At 37.2% G+C, this 18,373-nt stretch overlaps 1 protein-coding gene across 1 annotated transcript in view; it reads right to left on the reverse strand.

Annotated features, from left to right (window-relative positions):
- The window catches only part of MTR (5-methyltetrahydrofolate-homocysteine methyltransferase), a 169,293-nt gene that overhangs the window by 58,396 nt on the left and 92,524 nt on the right, over positions 1 to 18,373 (reverse strand). The window contains exons 14-18 of the mRNA XM_044676319.1: positions 12,761 to 12,901; positions 7,710 to 7,895; positions 5,850 to 6,029; positions 1,696 to 1,812; positions 1,465 to 1,605 (exon numbers count right to left, since the gene is read on the reverse strand). Of these exons, the coding sequence (XP_044532254.1) occupies positions 1,465 to 1,605; positions 1,696 to 1,812; positions 5,850 to 6,029; positions 7,710 to 7,895; positions 12,761 to 12,901 (765 nt within the window). The remainder of the gene's footprint in view (positions 1 to 1,464; positions 1,606 to 1,695; positions 1,813 to 5,849; positions 6,030 to 7,709; positions 7,896 to 12,760; positions 12,902 to 18,373) is intronic.

Genomic DNA, 18,373 nt, shown 5'->3' on the forward strand with positions numbered 1-18,373 from the left:
GCTACTCTCAGCCTTTAGCACAATGCCTGGTACATAGCAGATGCTTAATATTTACTAGTTGATCCATAAAATGCTTTGAAATTCTTAAAAAATTACCAAAAATGTCTGTTATAATAAAAATAACAATGATAAGGTATTTTATGTCTATCTTTCTGAAATGAAACAGCTATGTCATGCAACAAGGTGGGATGAGCAGGGAAAAACACAATAGTCTCTTAATAGTAATTAGGAATACTTTGCTTAGCTCAATGTCAAGCCAAGGAACCTAACCTGACCTTCAGGCTCTGACAACAGGTTGATATAACCTATTTTCTCAGTGAGTTATCAAAGAAAGGTCTGATCAAGGCCCACCAAGACCAATGACAGGATGTTGTTTTATATCTTGACAGTAAAGAAAGCCTTCACATGTTCTCTGCTATGAAAGCATAAGGAAAGCCTAGGACTACTGTGAAGAGGTAAACAGAAAAAGTGTTGGAATGGAGAAGAGGGGAATGTTCCTGCCAAGGTTGTTTTTTCATTTGGCAAATCGACAAAAGCTAAGAAATGGCAACTTATAACTCACAATGACCAAAACTAGGGAACTCTGGCCTGCAGCCATCACAGAAAGAACTCAGAGGAAAGTCAATTGCCTACATGATCTGAACTCCAATGAGCTTCTCTCAAATGCAGGTCTCCCCTAAGCAAAACTCCAGAAATCCAATTTCTCTCAGTTAGTAGGGCTGAAAGAGCAAGAGCCCTGTTCATTCTCCCCAGTCCTATCTTGATTTTCTTTTCTAGGAACCTATTTCCATCTGCCATGGTTGAAGGGGAAAAGTTAATATGTGTAGTGAAGGGCTGACTAGTGATTGCTGCTTAGAAAACAGTAACAAAATTCACAGAAGCATCTTCCTACTCCTTTACCAGCCTCCTCATCCTTTTTCGTCTCAGGATGTCTTCCTTCCTTGTCTCACTGTAATAGCCTGTAAGCTTCTCTGAGTGGGGATCCTATTGCTGTATGGAAGGATTAAAATGTCTCCTTTCCTTACACGTGCACATGCACGCACTCATATTCACACACTCTCTCTGACATTAAGTGCTGAGAGTTCAGTGGAAAGAGCAGGGATCAGATGAAATCAAGAGAACCTACTTTCAAATTGTAACCCAGCTATTCTCTCCCACTTATGGAACATTGGGCTAAGTCAATTAGCCTTAGCATTATGCTATGTGCTTTACAATTATTATCTTATTTGAACCCCACAGAACAACCTATAAGGTAAGTACTATTATTATCCCCATTTTACAGAGGAGGAAACTGGGGCAAACATAGGTGAAGTGATTTGCCCAAAGTCAAGCAGCCAGTAAGTGTCTGAGGCCAGATTGGAACTTGGGCCTTCCTGACTCCAGGCCAAGTGCTCCATCCATCACCTAATTACCTTTGTCACTTCTTCCTAGAACACTATCTTCTCCTCTTCCACCTGAAATTACCTGGGCATAGCGTAACAGCTTTTCTGTAGCCTCTGGGTCCTTATTCCAAATCAGATCTTCACAAAGCTGTAGGAGGTCTTTGTGAATGTCATCGTACACTGGAAGATTTCCTGCATTCACTATTCCCATGTCCATACCAAACTAAGGAGAAAGAAAAGAAGAGTCAGAGTTTCCAGGAACAGTCAAAGTCCATGCTGGTGTTCAACAGGTCAACCAGGCCTCCCCACATACCTTTATTGCATGGTAAAGGAAAACACCATGCATGGCTTCTCGAATGGCTTCCATTCCTCTGAAGGAGAAGGACAAGTTGGAAAGACCACCACTTATTTTGGCTCCGGGTAATGTTTCCTGCCAACAATATGAAATGCAATAAGGTTTGTCAACTTTGTCAAGGATAACATCCATTTCTCTTAATACAGGTGGGAAAGGAAACAGAAGCGAAAACTAGGCACAGGGAATGCAGAAAAGGCCCTTTTCTGCAACTTAGAGTCTTGGAGAGACCTACATCTGGAAGTTAAGAATCTTGCCCAGGGTCACACAGTAGGTGTCAGAGGTCGAATTTCAACCCTAGTCTTCCTGTCTTCAAAACCAGCTCTCTATTCATTATGCCATGCTATCTCTCAGAAAAGGAATATTACCATTCAGAAAACAGAACTTCTTTGAGCAACAAAGAAATCAATGATACCAATACCAAAAACATTCAATGCTTCAAAACAACTTTTTCTTACTAAATTATATGCTCCTTAATGGCTTGGAGTTTATAGTACCTGTGTGTACCACTGAATGCTACCACAGTACTTGGGCAGCATGGTGATCAATAAACATGATGCATAAATTTAAAAGTTTCCAACTTTTTTTTTTTAAGACTACTAAAAAACACATAGGTAAATTAGAAAAGTCCCTTATAAACTCAGACTAAAGCATAATAAAGCAGGTAAGAAAGAAGGTTCACAAAGTCTAAAGTAAAAACTCATCAACTACAGTAAATCTGTGAATTATGAATTGAATCCATCCTTTGCCAGAACCAACTCATGCCCCCAAACTGTGTACATTATCAACTACTTTGCCTTTTTTCAAAGGGTCTTCCTTTCATCAGCCCTAAAGGACTACTGAATAATCAAGAAAAATGAGAATTGCTATACTTAGAAGACAATTACTGATGTTGCAGCACAGATAATCATGTATGAATATAAATATAGAGGGGATTGCAGAACTCATAAAGGAAATAATATTTAGCATTTTACTCTTACATAAAAATGAAGAAATATTATTACCAAATCCCTAAATAAGAGGTCTGATGGGTGTTGCTTTCCTCTTTACCATCCTTACTTAGAGCAATTTTAGCCCCAAATTTAACATCAACCAGAAGGAAGAAGAGTTTTCAGATGTGAACCCCTAATTAGTAAATGTGAACCCCTAATTCTGTATTTATCAGAAAGTCTCCCTATCTGTAACCTAGTTCACTCTTTTTCATCACTCAATCTGATATAGCTATAAAAAAAAGCAGCAGAAAAGGAAATTCTTTTGGTTCAAAAAAAAACCCAACATGATTTCTAGTTTCAATAAAGTAAAAGGATAGAAAATAAATGCACAAAAATCAGAGGTCCTTCTTTACATTGCTAAGAAAAATCAGAGGTAAATGACAGAAAGTTCAATTCCATTCAAAATAACAAAAAGACATAACATAATTGACTTAATCTTTTTCTTATGATCCTTACTTGATGTTTATTTCTTATGTGAGGAAAGGAGTAGCAACTTTATGAGTTCATTTCATCATGATTTAGGAGAGACGTGGATAGCTCTATTGAAATATTTCAAGGACTGGCATGTGGAAGAAGCCTTAAGCAATCAGTAAACATTTGTTAATACTCTACTATATGTCAGAGTTTTGTTCAGCATGGTCCCAAGTGGGACAGAACTAGGAATAATAAGTGGAAGATGCAGGGAGGTAGACTTCAGGCTTACATAAAGAAAAACTTGTTAATGATCAGAAATGTACCAAACTAGAACAAATTCCAAGGTAGTGAGTTTTTCATCACAAAGGCAAACTCAATAAAAAATACAAAATAAAAAGTATTTTGCAGAAGCCTAAACAATTGAACAGATACTCATTGTTCATGGTTGGGCCACACCAATATAAAAAAATAATATATTATTTATATTTTCAGAATTTATGTAATGCCAACCAAGAAGTTACAAAGTTAACTAAACTGAATAAGATTCACTTTTAGAGAAATAAATATACCTGTATTTTCCTATAATTTCAAGAGAAACAACAAAAAAAGTAGGAATGAAGAGAATCTAGCTTTATCTGTCCCCAAGCTGTATTATAAAGCAGTCTTTATAATACACATTATAATAATAATCACGTTATTAAATTATTTAAATTAATTAAATTATTTAAATTAAAAGAATAGAAAAGGAAGTGCATGGAACAAATAAGCAGTCATTTAGTCCATAAGTAAGACTCAAAAGCAAAAGAATTCAAAAAACCAATATTTGAAAAAAAGTAAGAACACAAACTACTAGAGAAAGGAGTCCCTGCTTGACAAAATGGTTGGGAAAAAAACACCTTCCAGTCTACTGTACTTGTCAAGAATGGGGCAGGAGGTACTAGAGCAGTAACTGTCCCAAACCAAGAGAATGAGCAACCTGTTCATGGGTTTCTATGCATGAAAATACCCTTTGTTCATAGGTTATGCCATTCTTTTATATGCTTGGACAGGAATGACTCTATTACTTCTACATTGAGCATAGCTCCTCTGGGCAATCATCCCTGAAGTTAATGAAGATGAAATGAAGAAGAAAAAGTCAACCTGCAGACCCCATCTAAACATACTCAATTCCCCTTCAAAAAAATTTCCAAAGGAGAAGGAATTTCCTAACTCAGGCCAGGCGACTGGATTTCCTTAGAATTTTCTGCTGATTAAGGTGTGGGCACAGCACTTCCCAGTCTGATGATGCTTCTGCCAAAAGGCCTCTCTTAAGACCACGTTACTTGAGAAAGGCTTTTGCTGCACCACATTTTGGGAACACTGCCTCCTTTAATTAGTGTCAGTTTAATTATCTTAATGTGATGGCATATTTGAAGGGCATTACAGCTTCATAAAAAAAGACTTCTGTTAGAATTCCAGCAGAGTGAAGGAAAACCCCTGCTGATCTCAAGGAGGTACATATGTTTATGGCCTCTAGTAGGATGCCAAACACTTGGTGATGGGTTAATAATTTTACACAGCATTTTATCACAGAATCATAGAATGACTAAGTTGGAAGGAACCCCAGAAGACACTTAATCCAACCAAGACATGAACAAGAAAACCTTCTACAGCATATCTGGAAAGGGGTCATCCATTTTTTCTATGAAAACATCTAATGATGAGGAAATCACTATCTTTGAAGCTATTCTAGTTTGGGATATTTCTAATCATTAACAAGTTTCTCCTTATATAGTTTCTCCTTATATGCACCTAGAATCAATCTCCCTATAACATCCATTCATTGCTCCTAATTCTGCCCCACTTGGGGCCATGCTGTAGAGGTTTAACAAATGTTTACTGATCAAGGCTTCAACAGAGCTGTTACATCCCTCCTAAATCATGATGAAATGAACTCTTAAAATTGCTATTTCTGTCCTTATATAAAAGACAAACATCAAATAAGGACTATAACAAAAGCTGACCAACTCAAGATAGACAAAATTGTATAGTCACATGACCTAAGTCTGTTCTTGCCTCTGCCTCTTATTACATGTTCACCTTGGGTGAGTCACTTAAGAACAAGAACTCAATTTGCTCATGTGGAAAATTGGGGGCTAAACAAGATGACCTCCAAGTTCACCTTCAGTAGTAGATTTATGAGCCTTTGACTTCATTCCATAGCAACAGATCTCATTCCATCTGAGCCAGGGCAGTTCTCAGAGGAATGATGCTTTTTTTTTTTTGGGGGGGGGGGAAGGGTTAATAAGCATGGGATAAGCATGGTAAATAATGAAATAATGGAAAACCAGAAAATCCTCGAAGATAGGACCCCCAAAGGTAGCTTCATTATTTAATCCAGAGTGCTATTAACCAGTGGGGTCAAATTCAAAGAGAAAGGAATCTTTATAGGCTATAGAAAACCACAAATTTACATTGTTCATGTTGCATTATATTTTTATTTATTTTGGTAAACATTTTCTAATTATATTCTAAACTAGCCCAATGTAGGTACCTCAAATGTTTGACACCTCTGTTAAAAACTCAGCACTCAGATCTATGTTCCCACTCCCATCCCTCCCACCTTTTTCTTTAATGCATATCTCTTATTTCCAAATACATCCTGACCTACGTGGAAAGACATTCCTTATAACAAAGAATAAAAAAGAAAGAAAAACCAAGAAAGCTTACCTTGATGGTTTTAATTGCATTGATAAAGTTAACAGCATACAAGTTGTGCTCTTCCATTCCTGTCCCAATGGTAAGAATATTGGGATCAAAGATGATATCATTTGGGTTAAATCCTACTTTTTTAACAAGGAGATGATAGGCTCGGGTACATACTTCAATTTTGTTGTTAGTCTCTGTGGCCTGGAGCAAGGAAGCAGGTAGAAAGGAAAAGAAGGAAAGGAAAGAAAGGTAGAAAATGTAATTGGTTTGACTAACAAATATAACTACAAAACAAAAGGTTTTCTAACTTAGTGAAAGCATGCAGAGAAGTCAATAAGCAAATGAGTATTGATACTTGAATATCTCAGAATCTACCAAGCAGGATAGAAATCTGTGACAAATTAATAAGGAGGAAGAGTAGGTTTAAAGACCACTTTGCCTCATTGTCCTCACAATTGGTTATTATGCTTCTGTTTAATAAAGAAAAAACAATGCCCCCAAACTCTTCCCTGGCTCTTTCTCTCTAACTCTCTCACAGACAGACAGACCAACTGGCAGACAAGACACATAGATAGACAGACAGACAGACAGACAGACAGACAGACACACACACACACACACACACACACACACACACAGATCAATGATGGCAGAGGATTTTCACAAGTTCCTTTTTTCCACAAACATATCAGAACTCAAATATAGAAACGTGTGCTGCCCTTCAAAAGTTACTTTGGAAGCCTCTCCCTCTTCTTCAATTCCACTGTCATTAAGGCACATGCTTTCTTTGACATTTGCCTTCAGAGCTTACATGCCTTACAAATTATTCTGAATTTAAAAACCAAAAAATAATGGGCACTTCCACATAGTAGAGCAAAATAAAATGATTATACAAGAAACTGCTGGTCTATAATATGTACAATCTGCTTTTCCTTTTAAAGATATAATCAATTCAACATGTAACTTTCAAAGCTGAGCTATATGTCTGTGATTCTTTCTAGCCTTCTGTTCTCTCTCTGTACATTTTTTAAACTGTTTCAATAACTTTTTTTTCTTTCTTTTTTTGACTATCCTATTCCCAGTCCCTCTTAATCCCTCCCACTCCACCACAAGGTTAGAAGAAAAAAAAAAAAAGACAATCCCATGTAACATTTATAGTCAAGTAAAAGAAATTATCCCATTTGCCATGTCTGGAAATGCCTGCCTTAACATTTTGAGTGCATTTTACCTCAGTTAAGAGGTTAGTAACATGCTTCTAAAAGTTTTCTAAAATCATGATTTATTATTGCTTGGATTAGAGTTCTAAGGATCTTCAAAGTTCTTTTTCTTTATAATATTGTTATCATATAAATTGTTCCTCTGGCTCTTCTCACTTCACTCTGCATCAGTTCATACAATTTTTCAACTTTCTCAGAAACCATCTTTTGTCATTTCTAACTGTACAGTACTATCAATGACATTTTACAGTCTCCTGAAATGACTTTTTTTAGACAATTAATAAAAAAACGGCTTTTTCAGGGCAAGGGAATTAGTAGTGGTGGTGATGGTAGCTATATTTTGTTTTAACTGACCAATTAGTTTGGAGAATTTCCAGGTAACCTCTCCAGTATGGCAGACAGGATGTTCTAAAGGTCTTGGAATATTTTGAATTAATTTTGCTAAAAAAATGTTTTCTTACATCTTTTTTATTCTCAGGGAAGGAGAAAAGGGAGGAAATTCAGGTGAAATGAGAACACTAGATGGCAATAAAGTTATTTTTTAAAATGTTTTAAAGAAAATGAAGTTTCAGAGAATGTCTGACACTGTTTAAAAGTTTAAAATGAAGAAGAGATGCATTAAAATAATGCAAAAAGGAGAAACTGAAGCAAAGAAATTACTCACTTGACCCACTTCATCAAATGCCATGACCACCACAGCAGCCCCATACTTCTTGATCTTTCTAGCCTTTTCCAGGAAGTCACCATCACCTTCCTTCAGACTAATGCTGTTGACGATACACTTCCCTTGGCAGCATTTTAATCCAGCTTCTATCACAGCAAAGTTGGAAGAGTCAATACACAATGGCACCTGTAATTAAAACAGGGAGAGATGCAGAAGGAGTACAAGTTAATTAATTTCTCCTCTTCCTTTTCAAACATTGCCACTTTTGTGTTTATTTGCTGACATTCTCATTTTTTTTAATGCATATGCTGTTCATTTGTTCTCTTTTCTATTTTGTTAGTTATATTTTTAGAGATATGTTTTCCCCCAAGAACTGCTTTAACTGCATCCTAGAATTTGGGATATGTTGTTTCATCATTATGATTTTCTTTTACATGATTATTAATGGTCTCTATGATATTCCTTGACCCATTCATTATTTAGGTTTTCATTAAATATACCTTTGGGTCTGTGTCCTTGGTTTGCACTCCTTAAACTGATTACTTATATTTATTACATTATGATTTGTAAAGAGTATGTTTACTATTTCTACTTCCTTATTTATTTATAATTTCTCTGTGCCCTGACAAAGGTCAGTTTTTATAAAAGTTCCATGTGGCATTGATAAATACATATATTATTTAGCAGTCCAATTTAGAAAATGTCCTAACTCTTTCAACTCTAGTCTCTCCAAACTTTGTATTTCTCTTTTATTAATCTTTTTGCTAGCTTTGTCCAAAACTGAGAGGCTATTAAAGTGTCCTATTATTATATTATTATCTTTTAATTCAGCTAATATTTCCTTTATGAATTTAAAAACTTTGGCATTTAAAACATAAAAGTTTGTTACTGATTTCTTATGACATTATAATGTAATTTCCTTTTTAAAATCATTTTTATATTGTGAATTTCTTTTTGCTTCATCTAATAGCACAATTACTTTTTTGTATTAGTTTAATACATAGTAAATTATTCTCTAAACTTTCATCTTTATTCTTTGTATTTCTTTGCCCTTTAAGGGTTATTGGGGGGGTTTTGTTTTCTTATCCAATATGTCACTTTCTTTCATTTTATTGGATTTTTTAATCCATTCACATTTAAAGTTACAAAACTTAGGTTTCTATTTTCCTTCATTTTTCTCTAATACTATTTATTTTTTGCTGAACTGGGTTTTGTTGTTGTTTTTGCTCTTCCTTTGTAAAGACAGTACTTTGTTCTCTTCAATAACTTTTGCTTAATCTACTTTAAGCCAATTCCCTTGGGATATCATCCCCTTCCCTAGTTTTTAAGAGTTTTATTTAATTTATTCAGTCATTTTTCTCTTCTTTTATCTAGCTACCAAATTGCTTTTTTATTTTCTATTGTTAAATAAACTCTTTCCCCTTCAATTTCTTTTCTTTGTGCTTTTTTTCCTTCTTTTTCTACACCTTTTTATAGAAAGGATTCTTTCCCTCATTAATTCTCTTCTCTTCTCTTTCTGTTTATTCTAGATTTATATTCTTTGATTCATGGTTCTAATATTTTTTTCTTTATTCCCTATATTCCTCACAGAATTAAAATTTCTAGTGCATCTATCTTGAGTTCCTTCTTATAATTTCTATGTAATTACTATCTTGTAAATCTTACCCCCTTTTTTCCTAATATGCCTCAATTTTATTAATTACCACAGAAAAGAGAAAAGTTAGTTCATATTGCCTCATATTATAAAGCACAGACTCAGAAACAAGTAGGCAACCCCACCACATTCCTTTGCAGGGAGATTCACAGGTATAGTACACTGAAAATATCTTCAGGCTTCTTAAATATACCAATTAGTTTTGTTGATTTCGCTGCCTCTGTTTCTCTTTCTTTCTTTTTTTTTTTAAATATTATGTTATATAAGATGACTCTCTGGGAAGGGGAAAGGAAATATTAAGAACAATTCTGATGCAAGATAGAAACAGAAGTTTAATTTTTAAAAACTTGGTGGGCAGGGATTGGTCACCACAGGGGTAAAAACTATGGCCAATTTTCCAGTGCCCCCAAAATACACTTGACTTCACCCAGGCAGCACCATAGTAAAATAAAAACACAGCAGTACAGAGGCAAGAGTCTGAAATATTTGGAGGGGTTTTCCTGTTAAGAGAGGACTTAGTTGATCCTCAAGCACGGAAAAGGGTTAAGCTAATATCTGAGAAAGGAACCAATGAGTCCTTTTCCCTTGCTTTGGTATCAGCTTACCCAGTTCAAGTGCCTAAATGCCAATGTAACCATCTTAATATAGGATTTAGGCATATCAAAGTCAGACCCTGTTCTGTCTATGGGATTAATGTGTAGCTTCATGCCCTTCAGAAGAAATCTCCTGGCCAAGATATTCACATTTGAGCTCTCAAATTCCTGACTTGAAATAACCTCAGCGTTGGCATCAGAAGGAAGAAGTGAATGTAGTTTACAGCATCTGGGTAAAAGGCTAACCCTGGTCTGAATGGAAGCAAACAAGTGACAACATTACATTCCCCTTCAATTCTGACCTCCTCATGCCCTAGCCTCAGAAACTTATTATTATTATTTAATTCTGACTTCCTCATGCCCTAGCCTCAGAAGCCAAGGAAAAAACCTCAAATCAGCATCTTTCAAAGGAAGAAATCTTATGATTAAGAAAGCAACTAGAAAGAGGGGCAGCCAGGATGATGCAGCAAACCTCATTACTCAAGGGAAGGTGATCCAGGTCCCTTGTTTTTAATTGCCTAATACCTGAACTGCCCTCTATTTAGGCATCTATGTTTATCAGCACCACCACCAGGGGGTAGCAAAAGAAAGGAATGATGAATAAGTTATGTCGGTGATTATGTTCTTTCTTCCCACTCTTGATTTTTTTTAAAAAAGGTTTGGGTGGAACAAAATTGAAATTGATGGCAAAAATGAAGTTTTGTAACTTCATGGGTTTTTTTTCGGTTCTGTTTTTTGAAATCCAATTTCCCGATCTCAGGCGGGCTGGAAGTGCAGGAGGCTGCGCAAAAACCCAAGGGAGGACGATTCACTTGGGCGGCAGAGCCCACCTCCCAGGGGCTCACCATGCTGCCGCTGGGAACTCCAGCAGCTTTAGCCCACGGCACTGTCCAACTCCAAAAGGCAATCAGTTCCCTAACTTCATCCTCCCCAGCAGCAGCAACTCTGTAGGCACATCTCGGCCCCCCCAGGCCATGGATGCCTAATAGCAATACAGAGCCAAGTACGCAGGAGAGGCAGTTGGCAGGAAGGTCACGTCCTTAAAATGGCAGAACTTTGACTACTGCAGGACCTCTGGTGGTAGCCTCCCTTGGAGGAAGCAAGATAAGCCTATAAAAGCTAGTCTTTATTTCAACACTGTAAGGTTTGCAAAGTGTTTTATAAATATTATCTCATTGGATCCTCACACCAATCCTGGGAGGCAGCTGCTTTTATGGTCCCCGTTTTATAGGTGAAGAAATAAGAGGTAGACAGAGTCGAAGCGACCTGATCGGGTCGCAGGGCCAGAAAGTGTCTGAGGCCAGACCTGACTCAAGGTTCAGCACTATCCGCTGAGCCTCCTGCATGCCTATAGAGAGCACACGCAAAGCAAAAGTTCAAGTGTTATACCAAGTCAGCTGCTACTACTGTTGTTGCTCTTATAAATGGGTACACACTGCCTTTCCTCCATTGTAGAACTGGGGGGCGAGGGGTGGGGAACACCATTTACACTGCCAATACGTTGGATCATTTTGCTGACCTGTTTTTCTTGCCCTTCCCTTTACAATTTTCATTATGAGAGATGACTCACCATGGAAAAGGAAGGGGAAGAGGTACATTTGGAAACATACAAAGCAGATACCAAAGGTGATAAATAAATATTTTAAGTGGGCATTTTTTAGCATTCAGAACTCTGAAATCAAGGTTTGACTTCTGTTTTGATAACCTTGTCAATAAAAGAAAACCATCCTTAGTACCAGTTGCAAATATTTACTACTCCTTTTGGGAAAAGTTCTTTGAGGGGTGCAAATGAAGAGTGAAATCTTAGAAGCATCAGTTTGTTACCAGGCTTTCTTTCCAAGTGCAGGGTGCCCCAAAAATCTTAGAGCAAGTTTAAGCTTCTTAAAAAAAAAAAAAAAAAAAAAAAAAAAAAAAAAAGCTTAAACCTGCACTAAGGCTTCTATATTTGCCAAAACCTAATTAAAATCTATGAGGTACTATCATCAATTCTTAAAATAGCCAGCACAGGAAGGGTATGGGGGGAAGAGGCTCTGGGAAACCCCCTCTCCTCATCAAAGCTCATCCACCTTTAACAAAAACAGAATTATGAGAGAAAATGAAGTCAGACAATATTATTTTAATCTTCAATTATGTTTTAATTTGACAAGTCTCAGTAACCTTCTGTCTTTCTAGATAGATCAACTAAGTCCTTTTATATGTATGCTGAAAAAGACAAAAGATTAAGCAGCAACAGCACCGAATAGCTAAAGATTTCATGCTGGGCTGGTGAGGCACCTCTTAGGGATCTAAGAGATGCAGACTGAACTCACCTTTCATGTCTAGTTACATAAATTTGGGGAGAAATTAAGAATAGTATTCAATACTTGCTGGGTCCAGAACGCCACTATTCAGAGTGGGAAGTTGGACAGAGCACTGGGTTTATAGTCAGAATCCTACTTCAGATACCTATTAGTCATATGATCCTGGGAAAGTCACTTACTTAACCACCCTGAAACTCAAGTTTTCTCATCTATAAAAAAAGGATAAATTCAACTACCTGACAAGGTTGTTTGGAAAATGAAATGAGAAAATATGTGTAAAATATTTTGTGAACCTTAAGGAGCTAGTCTAAACATGAGATATTATTATCCATTCAGAAGGTTCAAAGCAAGAAACAGCAAAGAAGATAGTTGCTCCAGAGCAATGTAGTTTAAAAACCATGAAAGTCAAATTCATGACCCATGTGATTAAGAGGGTACCAAACAAGCTGAAACAAGTGAAACAAAGATAAATATAACACTGTGATTAAATCATCAAAGCATCACCTTGGCAATATCAGGTTCAGAAGCAATGAAGTTACAAAATCTGGTCATAGCACTAGGGCCATCCAACATCCCGTCATCCATGTTAACATCTAGAACCTGAGCTCCCATCTCCACCTGGGCTTTAGCCACACTCAAAGCTTCCTGTAGGAGGAAAAAAAGGAAATGCATTATGAAGCCATGACTCAATAGCAGAAGGGACCACATTTATTTGTCTCTTATCAAGTTATACCAAGATTACTCGGATTAAAAAGTAAAAAACCACAACCCACAGTACTAGTGATATCTCAAAGTCCCAAAGGGAGTTCTGAATCAGTCTCTGGAATTCAAATACGTCTTCTATGTTATCAGTATTCTGCCAGTCTCCCAAACTAGAAATAGGAATCATTCAATAAGAGAATGCCACTATAATCGTTCTCTTGCCTCTTCCTCTCATATAATCTGTCACTAAGTCCTGTCAATTTTTCCTTAAAGACAAGAGTAATAAGAAACTTTCCCTTCTATTCAGGTTTCCATGTTTGTCCAGGATTTCCCTAGTTCATACAATATCCTACGCTTCTTATATCCAAGGATCTTCCCATCAGTCTATTTAACTAGCTGCCAGATTAATCTTCCAAAACTAACATGCATCATGCCATACCCTATACTCAAGGGTCTACAACATCTCCAAACTGTTCTGTCTAGTTTTCCAAGGACCACAATAAATGGATCTCATCCTAACTGAATTCCCCACTATTCTCACAAAATGCTACTTCCATCCCAATCAGATATGCCTTGTCACCATTCTCCACATATATCAAGTTCATTCCTCTTCCTGAGAAGCAGGTTTCCTTCAACTATCAATATCCTTCTTGTACTTCAAAGCCAAATTCACATACCATCTTTCTTAGGCCTCTTCCTATTTTATCTATATTTATTTTTAATTTATTTTTATATTTATACCTATATTACCCATAGCCTCTATTAATCTTTCCATTCTCTGAACTGAAACTGCACTAAAATAAGATACCTCTATTTACATCTTGAAATTTTTTTCAATTGTTTTTCTTATGTTAGTTTGATTTCCACAATTAGACCATAAGTTACTTGAAGCTTAAGGACTAGGTTGTATGTCTTTTGAAAGTGACTGGCATATAAATATATACCTATTGATTAATGGATATAGTAGAGTTGTGTTAAGTCTTAGACTTCATTGTTGTGAAAAAAACGCAATAATGTAAGTATCAGACATTCATGCTCTTATAGCATGGAAATTACAGTAGAATATTTTCTAATCTTAAGAAGAACAAATGAAAATTTTCACTAGTCACTGGAGCAGAGAAGGAATAAGGACTTTCAATTTGCATAACAAAAATAACCTCCATTATTACAAAGAGAATGGCTTCAAAGAATTACAATCCAATGACTATTTTTGTTAATACTAGCTATGTCCCAGAGAGACATACACAAATAAAAAATAATAAATAGCAGTGTGTACAAAATGGATCTCTAGGGTTTAAAGGCTCAAAGATAATGAGAAGAAGAAAAAAAAGATAAGCTTGAGAAACAGGATTGCAAGCTTAGTACAGACACATGATAAAGTAGCACCAGAGGTCTGCAATTATCCAAGCATCTGCTGGAACTCTCCCTCTGCCTAAAGCAGAGCAGCTAACAACTTCTTGACATGACTTAATAATAACCTCTTCCTCCAAAAATTGAAGGAAATAAACAAGAAGTTATCTCTTAAGTTCTGATTCTCACTAACCAAGAGAAACTGTTTGCTGGAGTAGAAATGAAGGGAACTTTAGAAAGAAATGATCACTCCTAGAATTTTTGATAGAAAAAAAGGCCAGACATTTTGAAATGAACCTTACATTTTTAGAATGTACATTTCATAGGGTTCAGAGGAAAGACAGGGATAGCAAACTATCCAGAATGAAATCGGGATGACCCAAAAGGAAATACTTTCTCTAAAAAGATCAATGTGGCTGCAGAGAAAACTTGTCAACCAACAAGATTTTTTTAAGAAACAAAGGATAGAAAAAGAGTTCGGTAAAAGAGGTAGAAAATATGAGGCTGAACAGTCCCATAAAAAAATAACATCAAGATTACTAGGGTTCAGAATGACCTGAAGCTGGTAAGGGAGAATAAGGATCTCAAAAAGCAGGGATTTCATGAACATAGTGGAAGAAAGTAGAGACTAAATCAGAAACAGCACCATGACTACATGCAAAGTTTCCTTAAGGCCCTTAGTAGAAGGAGAAGTTAAGGATGAAAGGGGCAGAAAAAAATTGTTTTTATATAAAGGAAGAGATTTCTATTAGTTATCAAAGGACATAAAGATACTGCTGTTATTATGAGATGAACATAATATGAGCAGAACTTTTAATATAAATGAACCTTATAAAAATTAGTTAAATGAACTTTTGTTTTAATATAAATTGCTAAAATATATGTATTAAGAAAACAGTTTTCAGACAAGATTTGGATAGTTTTAGAAAGAAAATTATCATCAGAATGAATGTGAAACCCTGGAATTTGTCTTCAAAGTAGATAATTATCCTACTTATGTGGGAATGTAATGTAAAGATTTTGCTGTTTTCAGTTTTGTTCAATTCTTCATGACCCAATTTGGAGTTTTCTTGGCAAAGATACTGGTATGGTTTACCATTTCCTTCTCTATCTCATTTATAGATGAGGAAACTGAGGCCGGCAGGTTAAGTGACTTGCCCAAAGTTGTCCAGCTACTAAGTGTCTGAGGCCTCATTTGAACGCTGGAAAATGAATCTTCTGGTTATCCAAGACGCCACCTAGTGGCCCAATATTGTAAAGAAACGGAAAATATTTTTTTTATTTACTGAAATGAGATAAATGTGAGTCTAAAGAAACAGTTCTCCAGGACACCAAAGAGACTGAGGAGTCCACTGAGAACTTGGAAGCAAAAGCTCCGACTTCACTGACTTAGAGCCGCAGCGATTGCCCTTCAGCACCACCTGCAGGTGAAGGAAGGAGAAGCTGAAAGGGGGCTGCTCTGCTGCCATCTTTGGCAAACCTTCCGGCACCGTCGGGGGCAGCAGGCTTTATGGTGGCTGAGAATTTATTATTCTTTCTTTTCCTTTGTTATTGAGAAAAGGGTTATAGGTGAAGCCCCAGAGAATCACTGTTGTGAGGACCGACGATGTAAATATAGAAATGAGCAGAGCAGGATGTGCTCCCTGGAGGGGGGCTGGCTGGGGAGACAGAAAACGCCCTGCGGCACCACTAGGCAGCTCAGTGGAGAGAGAGACAAGCCTGAAGCCCAAAGGACCACAGTTCAAATCTGGCCTCAGACACTTCCTAGCCAGGTACCCCTGGGCAAGTCACTTAAACCCCATGGCCCAGGCCTTATCACTCTTCTGTCTTAGAATTGATACTAAGAGGGGCAGCTGAGTGGCTCAGTGGATTGAGAACCGGACCTAGAGATAGGAGGACCTGAATTCAGATCTGGCCCTAGACATGTCCTAGCTGTGTGACCCTGGGCAAGTCACTGAACCGTCATTATTCAGCCCCAGTTGCTCTTCTGCCTTGGAACCTTGGAATACACAGTATCAGATGGAGGGCATGGGGTTAAAAAATTATTTGATATTAGAAGATAAGGGTTTAAAAAAACACACTGGAATGGACTCTGTTACTAATAGCAATGCAGTGATCCAGGACAATGCTGAGGAACTTATGAAAAAGATGCTATCCACATCTAGAGAAAGAACTGTGGGAGTAGGAATCCAGAAGAAAACATGATTTATCACTTGTTTATATGGGTATAGGATTTGGGGTTTTGTTTTTAAAAGATTCCTCTATTACAAAAATGGATAATATGGAAATAGGTTGTGAGTGATAATACATGTATAACCCAGTGAATTGCTTGTCAACTCCAGGAGGGGGGAGGGAAGAGGGGAGGAAGACAACATGAACCATGTAACCATGGAAAAAAATTTTTAAATAAAAATTTTTTAATAATAATAAAAATTAAAAACACATTGTGTAGGGGCTGAAGAGCTAAAGTGATGAGTAGAAGAAGTCTATTTTCTTCCACTTTAAGGGTACCCTAGATCTTGGGGTGGGGGGGAGGGGGAAGGATCTGCATCTCTGGGAACTTAGCCTGAGGGAAGAGTGAGAGCAAGCCTCCAAGGATGTATTTACCCCACTTCTGTCTGTAGACCCCGCTACACACCATTTCCACATTCCACAAAGGTGAATGGGATGCTGACATCCAACAAAGGAAAGAAAATTCAATTCTAACTCTGTTTCTGGCTTCTGTCAAGGAGCTAGAAATCTTTGCAATGGACAAGACAAAATAAAAATTGCTAAATAGGAACCAATTACAAAGATGACTAAAGAGAACAATTAGCTGATGAATTCAAGACACCTGGCCCAGTTGAATCACATCTTTGGATAGAAAAAAATTTAGTGGCTATGATTGCCAGCACTGTCAGAGATATCTGAAGGAATATAGAAAATGGAAAATATCATCCAAGGCTGAAAAAGCACAAATGTCCCAAAGAAAGAAAATGGAGCATACAAACTACAAGGTCCCAATTAGTGCAAATCACGAACCCCCAGAAGTGGCCATCTGTATTTAAATTCACACCATTCAAAGTTATAATTATGTACAATGTGGTAATTGGCATAGTCCAGGGGAAATATGGAGCATAAAATAGACGGATGCAAGTTAAGATGAGAAAGGCAATTTTAAATGGCAATGTCTTAAAAATATCTCAGGCTATTAGTGGAATAAAAGTTCAGTATCAACACACAATGTTATATGTTATCCGAAAAAGCTAAAAGATGATCAACTACAATTGTGCCAAAAGAGAAAGATTCTTCTGAACTCTATACAGGTTGGTGCACATATGGAGGATGGTATTTATTTCTGGCTGCCACAGTTGAGGAAAAACTTTGATAAGTCAAAGGACATCCTGAAGAGGGTGACCAAAATAGTGAAAGACCTTAAATCCACATCATATGAAGAAAGATTGAAGGAACTAAACCAAGGGGAATAAAGGGGACTCCAAGTATTTGAAAGACTTATCACAGGGAAGAGATTTTGCTTGTTTTGTATGATCTCAGAAAATAGAACCAGAAGCAACAAATGGACAGAAGTTGTAAAGAAGAAAATTTGGGCAGTGTCATCCTCCACTCCTAGCTCTCTTATCCCCCAAATCCAATCTGTTGCCAAGTCCTTTGAATGTTACCTTTGCAACATCTCTCAAATGGGGCCCCCTTGCCTCCCCTGACACTGCCACCACCTGGTTGCACACTCTTGGGGCCTCACCCTACAGGAGTCCCTCCTCCTATCATCACCTCCAGCTGTCAAAGTGACTTTTCCTAAAGTGCAGGTCTGACCACACCTTCCTCCTACCCCCAAGAAATTTCAGTGACTCCCTATTAACCCTAAGAACAAATATAGAATCTTCTGTTTATCATTTAAAACTCTTTATAACCTTCCCCCTCCTCCCGATCATTCCCAGGCTCTTACACCTTACGACGCCCCCTATACGCTGTGACCCAAGGACACTGGCCTCCTTGCTGCTCCTAGAACAAGACAGGCCTTTTCTCTATCTGTCTCCCTTGCCTGGAAGGCTCTCCTTCCTCATCTCT

Source organism: Gracilinanus agilis, chromosome 4 (assembly GCF_016433145.1).
Source record: "Gracilinanus agilis isolate LMUSP501 chromosome 4, AgileGrace, whole genome shotgun sequence".
Taxonomy (NCBI): Eukaryota; Metazoa; Chordata; class Mammalia; order Didelphimorphia; family Didelphidae; genus Gracilinanus; species Gracilinanus agilis.